The sequence below is a fragment of the Haliotis rufescens genome, unplaced genomic scaffold (assembly GCF_023055435.1).
Source record: "Haliotis rufescens isolate VD_foot unplaced genomic scaffold, xgHalRufe1.0.p SCAF_6, whole genome shotgun sequence".
In the NCBI taxonomy this organism is placed as follows: domain Eukaryota; kingdom Metazoa; phylum Mollusca; class Gastropoda; order Lepetellida; family Haliotidae; genus Haliotis; species Haliotis rufescens.
Window position 1 is genome coordinate 45,441,471 of NW_025964334.1, and position 19,495 is coordinate 45,460,965.

Below are 19,495 nucleotides of genomic sequence, written 5' to 3' on the forward strand. Positions count from 1 at the left end.
GGGTACTGAAGTACTCTCTGTGCCAGTGTAAGTGTGGTATCATAAGGTACTGAAGTACTCTCTGTACCTGTGAAAGTGTGGTATCATAGGGTACTGAAGTACTCTCTGTACCAGTGTAAATGTGGTATTATAGAGTACTGAAGTACTCTCTGTACCTGTGTAAGTGTGGTATCATAGGGTACTGAAGTACTCTCTGTACCAGTGTAAATGTGGTATCATATGGAACTGAAGTACTTTCTACCCATGTGTTTTCAGCAACATCTGAGAGTAAGGTACGAGGGGTGGCTGAAGTTTTGAGCCTAAATATGATGGACTGCGTTGATGGAGTTGGCTGCTATATATTTGTGTACATACTCCCCACCGGGCTCCACACACTTCTATCAGTAATGCCGGAGTGGCTTCCTCCTCATGGTGAAAAAAGTTCTCCACAAGGGAAATAACTTCATCATCATTTGCATAATGCTTGCCAGACAGTTTTTCTTCAAACTTTGGAAGAGGTGGAAATCTGACGGTGTCAAATCTGGTGTATGCGGAGGTTGTTTAATGATTTCAAAACAAGTCATATATTGAAGCCATGGCAACAACACACTTGGGCACAGGTGCATTGTTCTTGTGAAACAGCACATCTTTAGCAAGTTTTCCACGATGTCTAAGATTGATTTTCCCAAGCAGTTTGCTGAAGCAGATTAGAACTATAGTGGCCATTAATGGTCTGACTTTTGGAGTGATAGTCAACCATGAGGAGTCCTTGGAATCACAGAAAATCAAAACATTATCTTGCCAGCTGATGGCAGAGACTTTGCCTTCTTCATTGGAGGAGATGTTACATCTTTCCACTGCTTTGACTGTTGTTCATTCCCAGGCTGATAGTGGTGAACAGAAGGCTCATCCATGGTGACATCTCGCTGAACACAATCAGCTGGGTCTACTTCAAAATGACAAGAGATGATGGTCTTGTCTTGTTCATGTCTTGGACTATCGTCGGCACTCTCCCTTCTCCTCTTAAACTCCCATGCCCACCTCCTAACAGTGGCAATGAAAGGAGCATCATCCCCTAAAGGTTGACACCGTGTCTGCATAGTTAGCTGTTGTAATTAGCCCTTTCAGTTGGGAGATACTTGATTACAGCATAGTAGCCAAATTTGTCTGCATATAATGGGGGAGGATAGTCATCATCTAATCTGTCTGTCTGTCTGTCCGTATTTTGTTTCCGGAACATAACGTGAAAACTGTGAAAGACTTTTCATCCAAACTTGGTCCATGTATTAACCAGGGCCTGAAGTGGTGTCTTTTGCGATTTTCATCTTTTGATAACTCTTGTTCATCAACAGAGAATACCTTGTCACTTTTATATCTGTTGTGTATTTGTTTCAAACTACTTTACAAAACACATGTACATGCAAACAGTTACGGGTGTACCATACATGGAAGTGAGGCTCAGAGTGTTTCTGCCACCCTTTGTATGTAGACAGTAAGGTAGGTGTACTCACGGATGCCCACACTCTGGTGTGCTCCTGAAGCAAAAGCTTCCCATCAATATTTAATCCTTTTTCCATATCCTGAAACAAATACATGCATGTTTACACAAACATGAAGAAACCAGAAGCTTATAAGTTTTCTAAATTGTGTTTTAAGATATTTCCTACATTAGTCTGGATTATCTATCTGTAGGTTGTAGCGACTACTAGTAATAATGACAATAGTAACATGACAATGGAGGTCGTAGCTATGGTGACCATGAGAGACCATGGCATCTACATGCTGGCAACAAGTGACTTGACTTCAAACATGTCATAGATCTGCACATCCTCTTTTGACTTGAGATATCATTGTTTGAAAAAACCCATAAGTACTCCCATTCATTTTGCTGCTAAGTACATAGTTAATTTAGACTTACTATCTTGACTTGGGAGAGGAGGTCAGGGACTAAATGTGGCACCTCATGCTTGTCTGCAGGTTTGGTGTAATGTACCACGGTCAGGATGTGATACAGCTTCGTTCTGGAACAGAGTAACAACTTCATGTGCTGATATCTAAAACTTGAAATGCTATCAGTCAAAATACATGTACTAATATACCAGTGTCAGGCTGCACTGTCCATCTACCAATGACTGAGTACCTGTCTAGCTGCACTGTCCATCTACCAGTGACTGAGTACCTCTCCATCTACCAGTGACTGAGTACCTGTCTGGCTGCACTGTCCATCTACCAGTGACTGAATACCTGTCTAGCTGCACTGTCCATCTACCAGTGACTGAGTACCTCTCCATCTACCAGTGACTGAGTACCTGTCTGGCTGCACTGTCCATCTACCAGTGACTGAGTACCTGTCTGGCTGCACTGTCCATCTACCACTGACTGAATACCTGTCTGGCTGCACTGTCCATCTACCAGTGACTGAGTACCTGTCCATCTACCAATGACTGAATACCTGTTCATCTACCAGTGTCTGAGTACCTGTCCATCTACCACTGACTGAGTACATGTCTGGCTGCACTGTCCATCTACCAGTGACTGAGTATCTGTCCATCTACCAGTGACTGAGTACCTGTCCATCTACCAGTGTCTGAGTACCTGTCCATCTACCCATGACTGAGTTCCTGTCCATCTACCAGTGTCTGAGTACTTCTCCATCTACTACTGACTAAGTACATGTCCATCTACCACTGACTGAGTACCTGTCCATCTACCACTGACTGAGTACCTGTCCATCTACCACTGACTGAGTACCTGTCTATCTATCACTGACTGAGTACCTGTCCATCTATCACTGACTGAGTACCTGTCCATCTACCACTGACTGAGTACCTGTCCATCAACCAATGACTGAGTACCTGTCTATCTATCACTGACTGAGTACCTGTCTATCTATCACTGACTGAGTACCTGTCCATCTACCACTGACTGAGTACCTGTCTATCTATCACTGACTGAGTACCTGTCCATCTACCAGTGACTGAGTACCTGTCCATCTACCAGTGTCTGAGTACTTCTCCATCTGCCAGTGACTGAATACCTGTCCATCTATCACTGACTGAGTACCTGTCCATCTATCACTGACTGAGTACCTCTCCATCTGACTGATTGCTACCACTGACTGAGTTCCTGTCCATCTATCACTGACTGAGTACCTGTCCATCTACCAGTGTCTGAGTACTTCTCCATCTGCCAGTGACTGAATACCTGTCCATCTATCACTGACTGAGTACCTGTCCATCTATCACTGACTGAGTACCTCTCCATCTGACTGATTGCTACCACTGACTGAGTTCCTGTCCATCTACCACTGACTGAGTACCTGTCCATCTACCACTGACTGAGTTCCTGTCCATCTATCACTGACTGAGTACCTCTCCATCTACCAGTGTCTGAGTACCTGTCCATCTACCAGTGTCTGAGTACTTCTCCATCTACCAGTGACTGAGTACTTCTCCATCTACCAGTGACTGAGTACCTGTCCATCAACCAATGACTGAGTACCTGTCTATCTATCACTGACTGAGTACCTGTCCATCTATCACTGACTGAGTACCTGTCCATCTATCACTGACTGAGTACCTGTCCATCTACCAGTGACTGAGTACCTGTCCATCTACCAGTGACTGAGTACCTGTCCATCAACCAATGACTGAGTACCTGTCTATCTATCACTGACTGAGTACCTGTCCATCTACCAGTGTCTGAGTACCTGTCCATCTACCACTGACTGAGTACCTGTCCATCTACCAGTGACTGAGTACCTGTCCATCTACCAGTGACTGAGTACCTGTCCATCAACCAGTAACTGAATACCTGTCTGGCTGCACTGTGACTGTGCCGGAGTCCAGGTAGACCATGCCTATAGCGGCTGCCACTACTGATGTGGATTCAGGGATCTGCACAATGCCAGTTGTCACTTTGTATGAGACATTTTCACCTGTAGATGTCTTGCCCCTGCAGAACAGAAAGTAACTCAATTCCATCTTAAGACACTTCTTACAAAGATATTACAAAATTACTTAAGAAATATTGCCAGGACATTACCATGTTCATTTAAAATTGTTATATGTTGTTATATATTTAGGAGAGAAGGCTGCATGATCCCAATGGAACATTCTTGAAACTGTAAAGAACCTTGTGAAGGTAAAAAGTATTCATGTAGAGCATGAAGATTTCATTAAAATTAATATATCTGTACATGTGTCAGGAAAATTATATAGAACCCAACAGTGGTTTACAATGTCAGCTTACAGAAACTGCTGTGTCTTGGAGTCCGTCCATCCTGAGGGCCCAATCTGATCCAGCTCAACAGTCACGGCAGATTGCTTAAATAAAATGTTAACAGTTAACTTTGTTTGGTTGCTGTTTAACACCTCTCTCAAAAATATTCCAGTGATATGACGGCTGCCTGTAAATAATCCAGTCTGGACCAGACAATGCAAGTTGCAAGTAACAATCGCTGGCTGAAAGTGTGTTTGTCAAGTGTGACATCAGGACAATAACTTATGAAAACCCAAAACATCCAGGGAGCACATGTCCATGTGGTTTCCAACACTACCTTCTTCCTCACTTACTATCCTCCAAAGTAATTTTGGGTTGGGCATAATCTGATTAATGGGGTATATTGTAATTTTCTTTGATACAATTTATCTACAATAACCATGAGAAAAAATATGCCTTCTAACCATGCTAACAGTTTGAGAAGAAACCTGTTCGGTACCCGATTGAAAAAATTAACTGTTAGATCTCTCAAATATTTCATCAAATAAATTAATTGCTGGTCACTTAAAGGAGACGATTTTCTTGGCCTTTCACCTCTCAGTCATTATTCCAATAATTCGCACTGCCAAAAACTTTTGGAAGGTTTTTGAATAGTTCTAGGGATTACACCGGTTAAGTATGAAATTCTATATCTTTAAGCCTACTGATCGGGGGTCATATAACTTCTCTGGTCAGCATGGGCAGATGTCAATTTTTGGGGCTCAGGAGGCCTGATAGCAAAACATTCTAAGGGACACAACTCAGACTAGCCGGGGTCTAGACAAACAACATACCCATATCATTTGTTCACATAATTCATAAATCAATTTGAGTACATCTACCCGGCACAAGAGAGGTAAACACAAGCACTTTGCACAAAACTCTTATTACATCATGCGACATACTTTTTGGCCAGCGACTGTATCCCAGATTCCCTAATGTATTTGGAACCTTTTTTCAGTACATTGTGAGTAGGGCCACTTGATACTTACAGTTGGGTTCTGTATACGGATGTCCTGCACAAGGACAGATGGATGTGATCGATGAGCGTATAGTTTGGAGCCAATGCTGACACAGTTCCAACCCTGTTGGAAACAGAAACATGATCAGTCACTGTTGGCTCCCTTGCTTTACATGATCAGTCACTGGTGGCACCCCTGCTTTACATGATCTGTCACTTGTAGCAACCCTGCTTTACATGATCAGACACTTGTAGCACCCCTGCTTTACATGATCAGTCACTTGTAGCAACCCTGCTTTACATGATCAGACACTTGTAGCAACCCTGCTTTACATGATCAGACACTTGTAGCAACCCTGCTTTACATGATCAATCACTTGTAGCATCCCGGCTTTACATGATCTGTCACTTGTAGCACCCCTGCTTTACATGATCAGACACTTGTAGCACCCCTGCTTTACATGATCAGTCACTTGTAGCACCCCTGCTTTACATGGTCAGTCACTTGTAGCACCCCTGCTTTACATGGTCAGTCACTTGTAGCACCCCTGCTTTACATGATCAGGCACTTGTAGCACCCCTGCTTTACATGATCAGACACTTGTAGCACCCCTGCTTTACATGATCAGACACTTGTAGCACCCCTGCTTTACATGATCTGTCACTTGTAGCACCCCTGCTTTACATGGTCAGTCACTTGTAGCACCCCTGCTTTACATGATCTGTCACTTGTAGCACCCCGGCTTTACATGATCAGTCACTTGTAGCACCCCTGCTTTACATGATCTGTCACTGGTGGCACCCCTGCTTTACATGATCTGTCACTTGTAGCACCCCTGCTTTACATGGTCAGTCACTTGTAGCACCCCTGCTTTACATGATCTGTCACTTGTAGCACCCCTGCTTTACATGATCAGACACTTGTAGCACCCCTGCTTTACATGATCAGACACTTGTAGCACCCCTGCTTTACATGATCAGTCACTTGTAGCACCCCTGCTTTACATGGTCAGTCACTTGTAGCACCCCTGCTTTACATGATCTGTCACTTGTAGCACCCCTGCTTTACATGATCAGACACTTGTAGCACCCCTGCTTTACATGGTCAGTCACTTGTAGCACCCCTGCTTTACATGATCTGTCACTTGTAGCACCCCGGCTTTACTTGATCAGACACTTGTAGCACCCCTGCTTTACATGATCAATCACTTGTAGCATCCCGGCTTTACATGATCTGTCACTTGTAGCACCCCGGCTTTACATGATCTGTCACTTGTAGCACCCCTGCTTTACATGGTCAGTCACTTGCAGCATTCCCTGCTTTACATGATCAGTCACTTGTAGCACCCCTGCTTTACATGGTCAGACACTTGTAGCAACCCTGCTTTACATGGTCAGACACTTGTAGCACCCCTGCTTTACATGATCAGTCACTTGCAGCACCCTGGCTTGAAATGATCAGTCACTTGTAGCACCCTTGATTTACATGATCAGTCACTTGCAGCACCCCTGCTTTACATGGTCAGTCACTTGTAGCACCCCTGCTTTACATGGTCAGACACTTGTAGCACCCCTGCTTTACATGGTCAGACACTTGTAGCACCCCTGCTTTACATGATCTGTCACTTGTAGCACCCCGGCTTTACTTGATCAGACACTTGTAGCACCCCTGCTTTACATGATCAATCACTTGTAGCATCCCGGCTTTACATGATCTGTCACTTGTAGCACCCCAGCTTTACATGATCTGTCACTTGTAGCACCCCTGCTTTACATGGTCAGTCACTTGCAGCATTCCCTGCTTTACATGATCAGTCACTTGTAGCACCCCTGCTTTACATGGTCAGACACTTGTAGCAACCCTGCTTTACATGGTCAGACACTTGTAGCACCCCTGCTTTACATGATCAGTCACTTGCAGCACCCTGGCTTGAAATGATCAGTCACTTGTAGCACCCTTGATTTACATGATCAGTCACTTGCAGCACCCCTGCTTTACATGGTCAGTCACTTGTAGCACCCCTGCTTTACATGGTCAGACACTTGTAGCACCCCTGCTTTATATGGTCAGACACTTGTAGCACCCCTGCTTTACATGATCAGTCACTTGCAGCACCCTGGCTTGAAATGATCAGTCACTTGTAGCACCCTTGATTTACATGATCAGTCACTTGCAGCACCCCGGCTTTACATGATCAGACACTTGTAGCACCCCTGCTTTACATGATCAGTCACTTGTAGCACCCTTGATTTACATGATCAGTCACTTGCAGCACCCCTGCTTTACATGGTCAGTCACTTGTAGCAACCCTGCTTTACATGATCAGTCACTTGTAGGAACCCTGCTTTACATGATCAGTCACTTGTAGGAACCCTGCTTTACATGATCAGACACTTGTAGCAACCCTGCTTTACATGATCTGTCACTTGTAGCAACCCCTGCTTTACATGATCAGTCACTTGCAGCACCCCGGCTTTACATGATCAGTCACTTGTAGCACCCTTGATTTACATGATCAGACACTTGTAGCACCCTTGCTTTACATGATCAGTCACTTGTAGCACCCTTGATTTACATGATCAGTCACTTGCAGCACCCCTGCTTTACATGGTCAGTCACTTGTAGCACCCCGGCTTTACATGATCAGTCACTTGTAGCAACCCTGCTTTACATGATCAGTCACTTGTAGGAACCCTGCTTTACATGATCAGACACTTGTAGCACCCCTGCTTTACATGATCAGTCACTTGTAGCACCCCGGCTTTACATGATCAGTCACTTGTAGCAACCCTGCTTTACATGATCAGACACTTGTAGCACCCCTGCTTTACATGATCATTCACTTGTAGCAACCCTGCTTTACATGATCAGTCACTTGTAGCAACCCTGCTTTACATGATCAGTCATAAGAGGTACCCCTGTGTTTACATGATCAGTCACAAGTGGCTGCCTTAGCATTTAATAGACAGGTTAACATGGAGTAACCTTCCACCCACCACCTAAAGTTTCTTGTACAACTGATTTAAAATAAAGCGAAGTGTTTTCAGCTTCCTGACAGATGGACCTTTGTCAGATGTTAGTTAGTGTGTAATCTCTCACCCTCTTCACTGTCTGCATCCGGTAGGCCACCCCTGCCTTCATATCCACAGCGAATGCCTCTGTAACAGAGTGTTATATGTTCTTGTGACATACCACTGATAACATTTCCATTCGAATTTAATCTTTGCATTGGATGTGATGGATATGATGAGGAGGATGATAATGGTAGTGGCTACATTATACATGTTCATGTCATCATGGAGATATCTCTACAACAGGGGGAATCAATACAAGTTACATAACTCACCTCTCGATGGTTCTCCATCAACCTGAGTTTGAACAACTGGGTAGAACTTGACCGGCAGAGACAGAGCTCTGTTCAAACGGATAAAGAGTCCATTCTGTGAGTCAAATGCTGCCGCTACCTTACCATTGCCTGTTTTGAAGAAAGTACTGAAACATTACTGTCCATCTGACATCAACCAGTATTTGACTTCACTGCGTTGTTAAACTAAAATATTGGTAGAAGTTGTACATAACTATCTGTGGCAAGAGTGATGACATAAATGTTGCTGATTCTCAGTTAGGTGGCCTGGCTTTGATTGCTGTCAGTGACACGTAATATACAGTAGAATGCCTCTACCAGGAACTTGAAGGGACAAACCCTCCAGGTTGAAGATATCAAGTGATTCGAGATACAGATACAAAACATGTTACCAATATTCGTTTTAATTCTTTCTTTTCACTGTTCTCGCCCATGACATTTTTACAGCACACTACGATGACTGAGCACCAACTTACATTTTACGTGATACCATACATTTATTTAAAACTGGAATTCACAAACAGAAAAGTCACTGGTCAAATCCACTAACACCTGATGAAGCATGTCTACATAATTGGCAATGTCACTACAGATGTTACAAATAACAATGTGGTAGCAGCGTTCCTTCACTCAGTTTACCTAATCCATGTCTTCTCTTAGAATCTGGCCTTTAGTAAAACCCAGACACCACAATTACTAACTGTGAAAACACTGTGGTAACATATCACAAGACAACACGATGTTGTGATCCTTGTTAAAACTGATCATTACAGTTGAACCACAGTTAACCAAATCAACAAAGACAAATGTTTAGGAAGAATTAATTTTTCATGTGCTTTCAGTGATTGTTGTTGGTACAATGTATCAAAGTACAAAAGTAACCATGGTAACTGGCAACCACAATAACCTAATGCTGACCACAACATTTGACAGGCATTTCACCCATGAAAGGACAGCGGGAAGAATCCTACACTGTCAACTGCCTTCTTACCAACATAGATGGGATATGCCGTCTCCCCCGGCAGCAGGGGCCTGTGGTTGATCACTACATCCAAGGACTCAGAGGACTTGAAAAAGGATTTGTGGATTTTCTCTTCTAAACAGTCCTCCAGAGCTAAAACCAAGAGAAGTGTGGTGAAGGAGATCCCAAGATGGTTTATCCCCAGATTGATGTGGGGTGAGGTGGAAGAGAGTTGGTACATACCTAGCTGTATCTTAGGTGGGGTGAGGTGGGAGAGAGTTGGTACATACCTAGCTGTATCTTAGGTGGGGTGAGGTGGAAGAGTGTTGGTACATACCGAGCTGTATCTTAGGTGGGGTGGGGTGAGATGGAGGAGTGTTGGTACATACCTAGCTGTATCTTTGGAGGGGTGAGATGGAAGAGTGAGTGAGTGAGTGAGTATGGTTTTACGCCACTTTTAGCAATATTCCAGCAATATCACGGCGGGGGACACCAGAAAATGGGCTTCACACATTGTACCCATGTCGGGATTCGAACCCGGGTCTTCGGCGTGACGAGCGAACGCTTTAACCACTAGGCTACCCGACTGCCCCTGAGATGGAAGAGTGTTGGTACATACCGAGCTGTATCTTGGGTGGTGTGAGGTGGAAGAGTGTTGGTACGTACCTAGCTGTATCTTGGGTGGTGTGAGGTGGAAGAGTGTTGGTACGTACCTAGATGGATCTTGGGTGAGGTTAAGTAGAAGAGTGTTGGTACATACCTAGCTGTATCTTAGGTGGTGTGAGGTGGAAGAGTGTTGGTACATACCTAGCTGTATCTTTGGTGGTGTGAGGTGGAAGAGTGTTGGTACATACCGAGCTGTATCTTAGGTGGGGTGAGGTGGAAGAGTGTTGGTACATACCTAGCTGTATCTTGGGTGGTGTGAGGTGGAAGAGTGTTGGTACATACCGAGCTGTATCTTGGGTGGGGTGAGGTGGAAGAGTGTTGGTACGTACCTAGATGGATCTTGGGTGAGGTTAAGTAGAAGAGTGTTGGTACGTACCTTGATGGATCTTGGGTGAGGTTAAGTAGAAGAGTGTTGGTACAAACCTAGATGGATCTTGGGTGAGGTTAAGTTGAAGAGTGTTGGTACCAGATAGTAGACCAGCAGCAATAACACCAGAACAAGCAGGATTATCTTCCGAGATCTGCAGTGAGAATGCCGTTTATTCATTTAAGTAATTTTTAAACTACAGTTATTCTGCTCTACCATCTGGATGAAGATAACTCATTCTGAAAGTTAAATCTAAATGATCAGCTTTTTCCAGGTAGAATATCACTTTTAAACAAATGTAATCCTTGTGTATATCATGTATATTACCTTCATTACCCAATATTTGCATCATTTGTTTTGTTTAATTGTAAACCTTTTATGCTCTGAATGCTGTACGTTCCATGTCAGGTCGATGTTTTAAATGTCTCGTTGTATTTGGTTAATCCCCTTTATATATGTATTATGTTTTGGATAAATACAGCTGTATAACACATTGTGTAATACCAAAGTGTGCGCTTATGTACTGCGGGAACAAGTTTCACTAACAGTAACAAATATTGTAAACTCCCAACATCCCTGGGCTTTTTCAATGACATTGCATGAAGAGATGATAGATCACTGAGAGGAGCTTATGCACACTCAATGACCCCAGCAACTCTGCAGCTAGGCTGAAGTCACATGGCTGGTGGCTCTTGCAACAAATTTCACAAATCACATCATAGGGCATTGTGACATGATTGTAAACCTTGTGGCGCAGGGCCCCATTCCACATGGTGAACATAGTGCAACGGCAGTCATAAGTCTATGTTAAAGTATGGGAGTCATGATAAAGTTAGTGCTATGAATACATAAATATAAAGATAAATAAATTATCCCAAATATAATATTTGTTACATAAAGTTAGTGCTACGATAGCTTTGTGGAACGGACCCTTGAATTCTAAAGGTTGGCCGTTGTATGATATTAAATTAGCAAGTATCATCTTTTGACGTGTCTGAAGTATTATTCTGTTAAACTCAATTGGAGTACACTCAGTGTGCGAGCTCAGCCTGTGTTACCGCTTATAGATGAAAACCAAGCCTCGCTTTCACACAGGTTATAAATAGATTCAATGCTAAAGGCCCCATAGTGACGTCACAGCCCCTGTCACAGGAAGTGAAAAATCCTGGGCTCTACACCTACCTCATATAAACCTTTTATTACAAATCCTATATGTACATGTAATGTTTTCATATATTTCCCATTTCCACATATGTCAATTTACCAAAATAATACCTAAATATAACCCATCCATGCACTGTAGAGGCTGTGAGAACATGTTTATTGAAGTCACGTGACCTCAAAATATTCTCTCACAGGGTAGAAGTCATTCACAAAAATATGGGTTCCATCTATCTTAAAGGGAGGAGGGGCCATTTCCTATGTTTCCTGCAATCACTGATCACTAAGCTTACTATATCCAACTTAAAACAGGAGGAGCTACAAATGTAAACATGTTTTTAATTGGATAAAAGACAGTCCCCAGTTTCCCCCTCGAAGTGACCAAGAAGTCCCACACAGAGCGGCCAGAAACATAAATACATCTGGCATCTTACTGATAGCATCACATTCTAGTGACAGATATGTTACTTTAGGGCAGTTTAACACCGTTTGTTTAAATTTGAGTTGACTGATATGTCATTGAGGGACTAATTTGTGTGTCAGGGGTCTAAACTGATGGTTTACAGGTTGTGGTGTTTGACATTTGGTTCTTTCTGTCTTAAGCTGTCTGGACATAGTTTGTCAGTGTTATCACACTGAACAGACATTTGCACTTAAATAAATCAGAACTTAAATCTCAAATATGTATTGGTTTGTTAGTTTTAATTAGGGAAAGTAACCCTTCACACCACCGGAAGTAGTCAAGATTTTAGTCACGTGACCTCTATCAGTAAAATGATTGGCTCAAACCTATCGTCTGCTGTAGCAGTATACTACTTTTACTGTTGTGGTGGACGATTACTTTTGGATTATACCTTGGCTATTGCATTTTTATGCTCGGTCATGGCTAAATTGTGTGTTTCAACTGTTATTTTCTTGGAACTCACTTGGAATACCAGTCTCTTACTAACTATTTATCATGATGCGACTTCCAAGTGACACCACTGGAGATTTGTCAAGTAAGGTATGAACATATTGGAATTCTGGCACCTCTATAACTAATGAATGTTCAAGTGGAAAATATCAAGAGTACATTTATACCAATAAGGCTTGTGTATGCATTAATATTATATAGAAGTTTAAACGCTAGTAGAATTTTGCATCTTGTGAATATATGTGCATTTATGCCATCCAACAAGTCAGAAAAAATAGAAACAAAAGAAAAAATAATGGCATTCCTCCTGAGAAAAATGTAAGACATCGTATCGTAATGGTAGCCAATGTCGTCCTTGTCAGGTATGCATACAGTTGGGACAATTTTAAAAAAGATGATCCTCATCATGAAATGAATAAACCTTATTATCCAGGTGAAAAGCATTAATATCCAGTGAATATATTTTGTAACATGGAAAGCTAATAAAAGTACAAAAACGTTGTTTCAGTAGAAACCTCTGTTTAAAAACTCCAGTTGACACAGACTATAAAGTGAATATGTCATCTGCTAGCAAATTGTATTTACTGTTTGTAGGTCGCACTTGAGAACGAGGCTTGGTTTTTACGGGAAAAGATATCAATTACAAAATTGAGGCTAAGCTCGCACACTGACTGTGGATTGAGTAGATGTCTGCATATTCACACACGACAGTGAAAGAATTTATTTTTTTTATAAAAGGCAAGTTATAAGTATAATAATAAACCTGCTCCTGTGTAACACCAATTTCATGAAACATTTGAATAGTTCTGGTATCCATGGTATCTGACTCGCTTCCGCTCGCCAGATACTAGAACTATTCATTCGTTTCATAAAATTGGTATTACACAGGAGCTGGTTTAGTATTCTATATATCTTTATCGTATCTTAATTGTACTACAATTGCCAGAAACAAAATATCAGTATTACCTTTAGTCAGTTACAAAATATTGCATAGATTTACACGTATCTCTCAGGTCTGTTTATGTGTTTTTACAAATTTGGAGTGTTATCAAGTTGATCAATATCATGTAAGTATACTCTCACTCAAGGTTGTACCCATGCTTATGAAACTGGTGGTCCAGAGGGATCCAAATATTCAAATGAGTATTTTAAGGGTCCTGTGAGTGTCCAGCCATATTGCACAGTGACATGTCAAACTTCTTATACATGACATCAGTAATAAACCTTCCAATAACCTTTATGTTTGTTAAGAGACTGGGTGTTTCTAACATGTGTCTAAATCACCGATAAAAGTTGGGATATATTCTTTTCTGGGGTGACTCATTGCATTTCAATTCTTATATTCTTTCCTTATGACAGACCTGTTTTAATAGTGATATTAATACAAAAGACTTAAAACACCCAACTTAGTGACATTATCATCAGACTCCTGTGTGTGTACTTCCCTACTTTAAGTTTCATTGTAGGTACTATGTGATCCTGTGCAGACAATATTCAATTAACTTCTGGTACTTATCCAAAATTATAAACCTATTCATTGGGATCGCTATTAAGTAAGAGACTTCTTTCTATAGGCATTAAGACCTATTGTGATATTGGGATTTTATATAATGTCCTGGGTATTTTATTAATATAACTTCCGTTCAGATTGTAACATGTAATGAAATGTAAAATCAAATGACAAATGTTTTCTTCAATTCCCGAGGGTCGAACTCGCAACCTTCATATCTGTAGCCCAGTGAGTGTACCACGAGGCTACAGAGGTGTTGATAAACCTCACTGGTAGGGGGTGTGTGGTGGGGTAGGGTGTCTATGGTAGGGTAGGTGTTTATGGGGGGGGGGGGGGGGGGGTAGGGGGTGTATGCTGGGATAGGGGTGTGTATGAGGGTGTATGGTGGGGTAGTGGTGTGTATGTGGGGTAGGGGGGTGTATGGTGGGGTAGGGGGGTATATGGTGGGGTAGGGGGTGTATGGTTGGATAGAGGGGTGTATGGTTGGGTAGGGGGGTGTATGGTGCGGTAGGGGTGTTTATGGTGGGGTAGGGGGTGTATGGTCGGGTAGGGGGTGTATGGTGGAATAGGGGGTGTATGGTTGGTTAGGGGGGTGTATGGTGGGGTAGGGGTGTGTAGGGTGGGGTAGGGGGGTGTATGGTGGGGTAGGGGGGTGTATGGTGGGGTAAGGGTGTATGGTGGGTTAAGGGTGTGTATGGTGGGGTAGGGGTGTGTATGGTGGGGTAGGGGTGTGTATGGTGGGGTAGGGGGTGTAGGGTGGGCTAGGCGGATGTATGGTGGGGTAAGGGTATGTATGGTGGGTTAAGGGTGTGTATGGTTGGGTAGGGGGGTGTATGGTGGGGTAGGGGGGTGTATGGTTGGGTAGGGGTGTATGGTGGGTTAAGGGTGTGTATGGTGGGGTAGGGGGTGTAGGGTGGGGTAGGGGGATGTATGGTGGGGTAAGGGTATGTATGGTGGGTTAAGGGTGTGTATGGTTGGGTACGGGTGTGTATGGTGGTGTAGGGGGGTGTATGGTTGGGTAGGGGTGTATGGTGGGTTAAGGGTGTGTATGGTGGGGTAGGGGTGTGTATGGTGGGGTAGGGGTGTGTAGGGTGGGGTAGGGGGTGTAGGGTGGGGTAGGGGGATGTATGGTGGGGTAAGGGTATGTATGGTGGGTTAAGGGTGTGTATGGTTGGGTAGGGGGGTGTATGGTGGGGTAGGGGTATGTATGGCGGTGTAGGGGGTTTATGGTGGGGTAAGGGTGTGTATTGTGGGGTAGTGGGTGTATGGTGGGGTAAGGGTGTGTATGGTGGGGTAGGGGGTGTATGGTTGGGTAGGGGGGTTTATGGTGGGGTAGGGGTGTGTATGGTTGGGTAGGGGTGTGTATGGTTGGGTAGGGGTGTGTATGGTGGGGTAGGGGGTGTTTGGTGGGGTAGGGGGGTGTATGGTGGGGTAGGGGGATGTATGGTGGAGTAGGTTGTGTAGGTTGGGGTAGGGGGTGTAAGGGGGTGTATAGGGGTGTTTAGTGGGGTAGGGGGTGTATGGTGGGGTAGGGTGTGTATGGTGGGGTAGGTGCTTATGGTGGGGTAGGTGTTTATGGTGGGGTAGGGTGTGTATTGTGGTGTAGAGGGGTTATGGTGGGGTTGGTGTTTTTGGTGGGGTAGGGTGTATACTGGGGTAGGGGTATGTATGGGGGTGTATGGTGGGGTAGTTGTGTGTATGTGGGGTACGGGGGTGTATGGTGGGGTAGGGTGTATATGGTGGGGTAGGGGAGTGTATGGTTAGGGAAGGGGGGTGTATGGTGGGGTAGGGGTGTGTATGGTGGGGTAGGGGGTGTATGGTCGGGTAGGGGGGTGTATGGTGGGGTAGGGGGTGTATGGTTGGGTAGGGGGTGTCTGGTGGGGTAGGGGTGTGTATGATGGGGTAGGGGGTGTATGGTGCGGTAGAGTGTGTATGTGGGGTAGGGGTGTGTATGGTGGGGTAGGTGTTTATGGTGGGGTAGGTGTTTATGGTGGGGTAGGGTGTGTATGGTGGGGTAGAGGGGTTATGGTGGGGTTGGTGTTTTTGGTGGGGTAGGGTGTATACTGGGGTAGGGGTATGTATGGGGGTGTATGGTGGGGTAGTTGTGTGTATGTGGGGTACGGGGGTGTATGGTGGGGTAGGGTGTATATGGTGGGGTAGGGGAGTGTATGGTTAGGGAAGGGGGGTGTATGGTGGGGTAGGGGTGTGTATGGTGGGGTAGGGGGTGTATGGTCGGGTAGGGGGGTGTATGGTGGGGTAGGGGGTGTATGGTTGGGTAGGGGGTGTCTGGTGGGGTAGGGGTGTGTATGGTTGGGTAGGGGGTGTATGGTGCGGTAGAGTGTGTATGTGGGGTAGGGGTGTGTATGGTGGGGTAGGGGGTGTATGGTGGGATAGGGTGTGTATGGTGGGGTAGGGTGTGTGTGGTGGGGTAGGGGGGTGTATGGTGGAGTAGGGTGTGTAGGGTGGGGTAGGGGTGTGTGTGGTAGGGTAGGGGGTGTATAGGGGTGTATAGTGGGGTAGGGGGTGTATGGAGGTGTATGGTGGGGTAGGTGTTTATTTTGGGGTAGGGTGTGTATGGCGGGGTAGGGGGGTGTATGGTGGGGTTGGTGTTTTTGGTGGGGTAGGGGGTGTATGGTGGGGTAGGCGTGTGTATGGGGATGTATGGTGGGGTAGTGGTGTGTATGAGGGTGTACATGGTGTATGGTTGAGTAGGGTGTGTATGTGGGGTAGGTGTGTGTATATATGTGGGGTAGGGGGGGTGTATGGTTGGGTAGGGGATGTACTGAGGGGTAGGGGGTATACGGGGGTGTATGGAGGGGTAGGGGGATGTATGGTGGGGCAGGGTATGAGGTAAAGCTGGGTGGGCAGCACCCCAGAGAAGAATTATCCTCAATTACTTATAAATCACTGCTGATTTTTTAAAGTAATTTTCGTGTAATTCCTCTCTGGTGTGACTCATTGCAATCCCCTGTAGAAATTACACTGGGAACACAGGATGAAACAATCTGTACAATTATTCAACATATAGAAGTGTGCAGTGCAATCAACAGACCCAACTGTTGAACAGACAATAACACAAACAGATGCACAATTGGTTCAGCCCTCCGTAAAACGCCATCTCTCTCTCACCTGATACCCAAACTAACCGCCCCACTACATCATGCCATTACATCACAGTCTCATAGAATCTATACACATTACACAACATAGAATGTAACGACTGCAAGGATACCAACCACATTTGGGGTAAAAAAACAAACTGAAGAGATATTGTGTGTAATGCAAAGGGAGATAACTTTGTCATGGTATAACATATAGGCCACCAGAAAATATCGTGACTCCCATAGTCTTCTTTGATGGAGGTAGGCATGCAAAACAATTTAGAGTACCGGTGACTTCGTTGAACCAAATCACGTCCGTGTCATAATAATTAAACCATGAAGGCAATAAGGATCATATAGTTCAAAGCAGACCAATGAACTGCAGGATCAATAATCATGTAATTCTGTGCTAGTGTACTGTTAGTTATAATAGTAACATTCCATCAGGTAACAACTAATTGCTATTGCAAGCAATACAAACGAAGCTTTGCTACCAACCTTGCAAATTGTGTTGTCTTTGCCACAGAATCGTTTGACTGTAGCTGTGACCAACAGGTTGAAACCCTGGGAGGTAGCTTGAGATGAGGTAGGGTAGGGAGCAGAACCACTACGCCCAGTCCACCATGAAGAAGTAGAACCCGGGAGGCCTTTAAACTGGAGTGGGGCTGCTAGTTTTGGGTATCAGTTGAGAGAGAGACTAATCCCTGTGTTATGTGTAATTCATGACACATCAGGGATCTGAGATTTCACTTATTTAGACTAGTTTATGCATTTCTGTTTCAACTTTGATAAAGTTATTGGACCAGGTGGCAACCTGGTTTTGTCTTCTGATGCATCACAGATTTTGTGTCGGCATGCACCTGTTGCAACTTAAAGTATTGAGCCCTGGTACTGGCCATTTAATCATGCTTATGCTGGTTGAATGCTAAAAACATATGTTAATAAATAATCAGGAAGCTCAATAATCACATACATGTTTTGTTGTTGTTGATCATGTTGACATGGTTGCTGGGTATGGTTTTGCTAATGATGACCAGGGGACAATTAAGACAAACTGGGTCCATTTATGTTACCCAGTTGTTTTTGTTTTCACAACAGCAGTTAACCAGGTGTTGCTTTTGCTTTCTAGCGCCAATTGGCTTTGCAGGCTGTGGATCTTATTTCACATACCAAAGGAGAGAACCCAACACTAGCACTTTGCCCAGGCTAGTACAAATTTCCAAATTGCCCCATTGCTTTAACATTACATTTACAAGGGCATTTTATCTCTCCTTCTGCAACTGAAGGTTACTGTATTCTTGAATAAAAGGAGACAGGTCAACCTCAGTCAAAAGGCTTATTCTGCAAACAGGTTGAAAAAACGTATCCAACTGTACATATACTGACTGACAGACTAATACTGTTCAAAAACTGTTTTGCTTGTGCATTTGCATCAATGTAAACAATTGGGTGCTGATCATTTGGCAAACAAATACTAATTATTGTTGATAGCGCACATGGTCCCATGGTAAAGTGTTGGTTACTTAGAGTAACTCATTATCTTAGCTTCAGCCAGGCTGGCAACTCAAGCTCGATTCTCTAAGCATTGTTAACTGAAATCCGAAAAAAAGTGTGCCAGGTAAAGTGTGGGATTCCTCTTTTTTTAGCCACAGCGAAACCTTATGATTTTGATTGCACATATTGGGTCCTAAACTAAAAGCGATTTAACTCCGCATCTGAGGAAAATGACTTAGGGCTGGATCTGTTCCTGTTAGCCTCAATACATTACAGCAACAAGGCCGTGTAACATTTTCTGCAATTACCATTTATGAAAGACGGGTGCATTGCAAATGGGCGAAGAAGCAAATATCACCTGACAATGACACCAGGCATCACTATCCACGTTGCAACTTCGACACAAGTTGCAACTCCGTCCACTACGACAACAATTCTTGTCGGTGTCGCCTGTTGACAGCTGCTTACCTGCTCAAGGAGGATAGAGCATTCAGTGAACTCTGGATCCTGTTTTGCAGCCACATTTGCCGTATTGATATGGATACAGGGAATCTACGAGAAAATATTCTATTTAACACAGCTGATCCATTCCTCATACTCAACACTCTGAGTGACACACCGCCATATTTTCATACCGCAGTTAATGATGTTTTGACACATTTGACGCTATAAATATTCCAGATATGACCTGTTTATGATATATTTTACTCAAAATGTGACGGTAATGGTACTTTTAATTATCAGCAGAGCGATATAG

General features: G+C 43.8%; 1 protein-coding gene across 1 annotated transcript in view; it reads right to left on the reverse strand.

The window, feature by feature from the left end:
- Window positions 1-19,395, reverse strand: part of LOC124142947 (uncharacterized protein KIAA2013 homolog) — a 31,468-nt gene extending 12,073 nt beyond the window's left edge. The window contains exons 1-10 of the mRNA XM_046511714.2: window positions 19,207-19,395; window positions 10,616-10,713; window positions 9,557-9,679; window positions 8,548-8,676; window positions 8,301-8,359; window positions 5,232-5,324; window positions 4,231-4,304; window positions 3,793-3,933; window positions 1,898-2,000; window positions 1,491-1,559 (exon numbers count right to left, since the gene is read on the reverse strand). Of these exons, the coding sequence (XP_046367670.1) occupies window positions 1,491-1,559; window positions 1,898-2,000; window positions 3,793-3,933; window positions 4,231-4,304; window positions 5,232-5,324; window positions 8,301-8,359; window positions 8,548-8,676; window positions 9,557-9,679; window positions 10,616-10,713; window positions 19,207-19,334 (1,017 nt within the window). The 5' untranslated portion in view covers window positions 19,335-19,395. The remainder of the gene's footprint in view (window positions 1-1,490; window positions 1,560-1,897; window positions 2,001-3,792; window positions 3,934-4,230; window positions 4,305-5,231; window positions 5,325-8,300; window positions 8,360-8,547; window positions 8,677-9,556; window positions 9,680-10,615; window positions 10,714-19,206) is intronic.
- Between the last annotated feature and the right edge of the window lie 100 nt (window positions 19,396-19,495).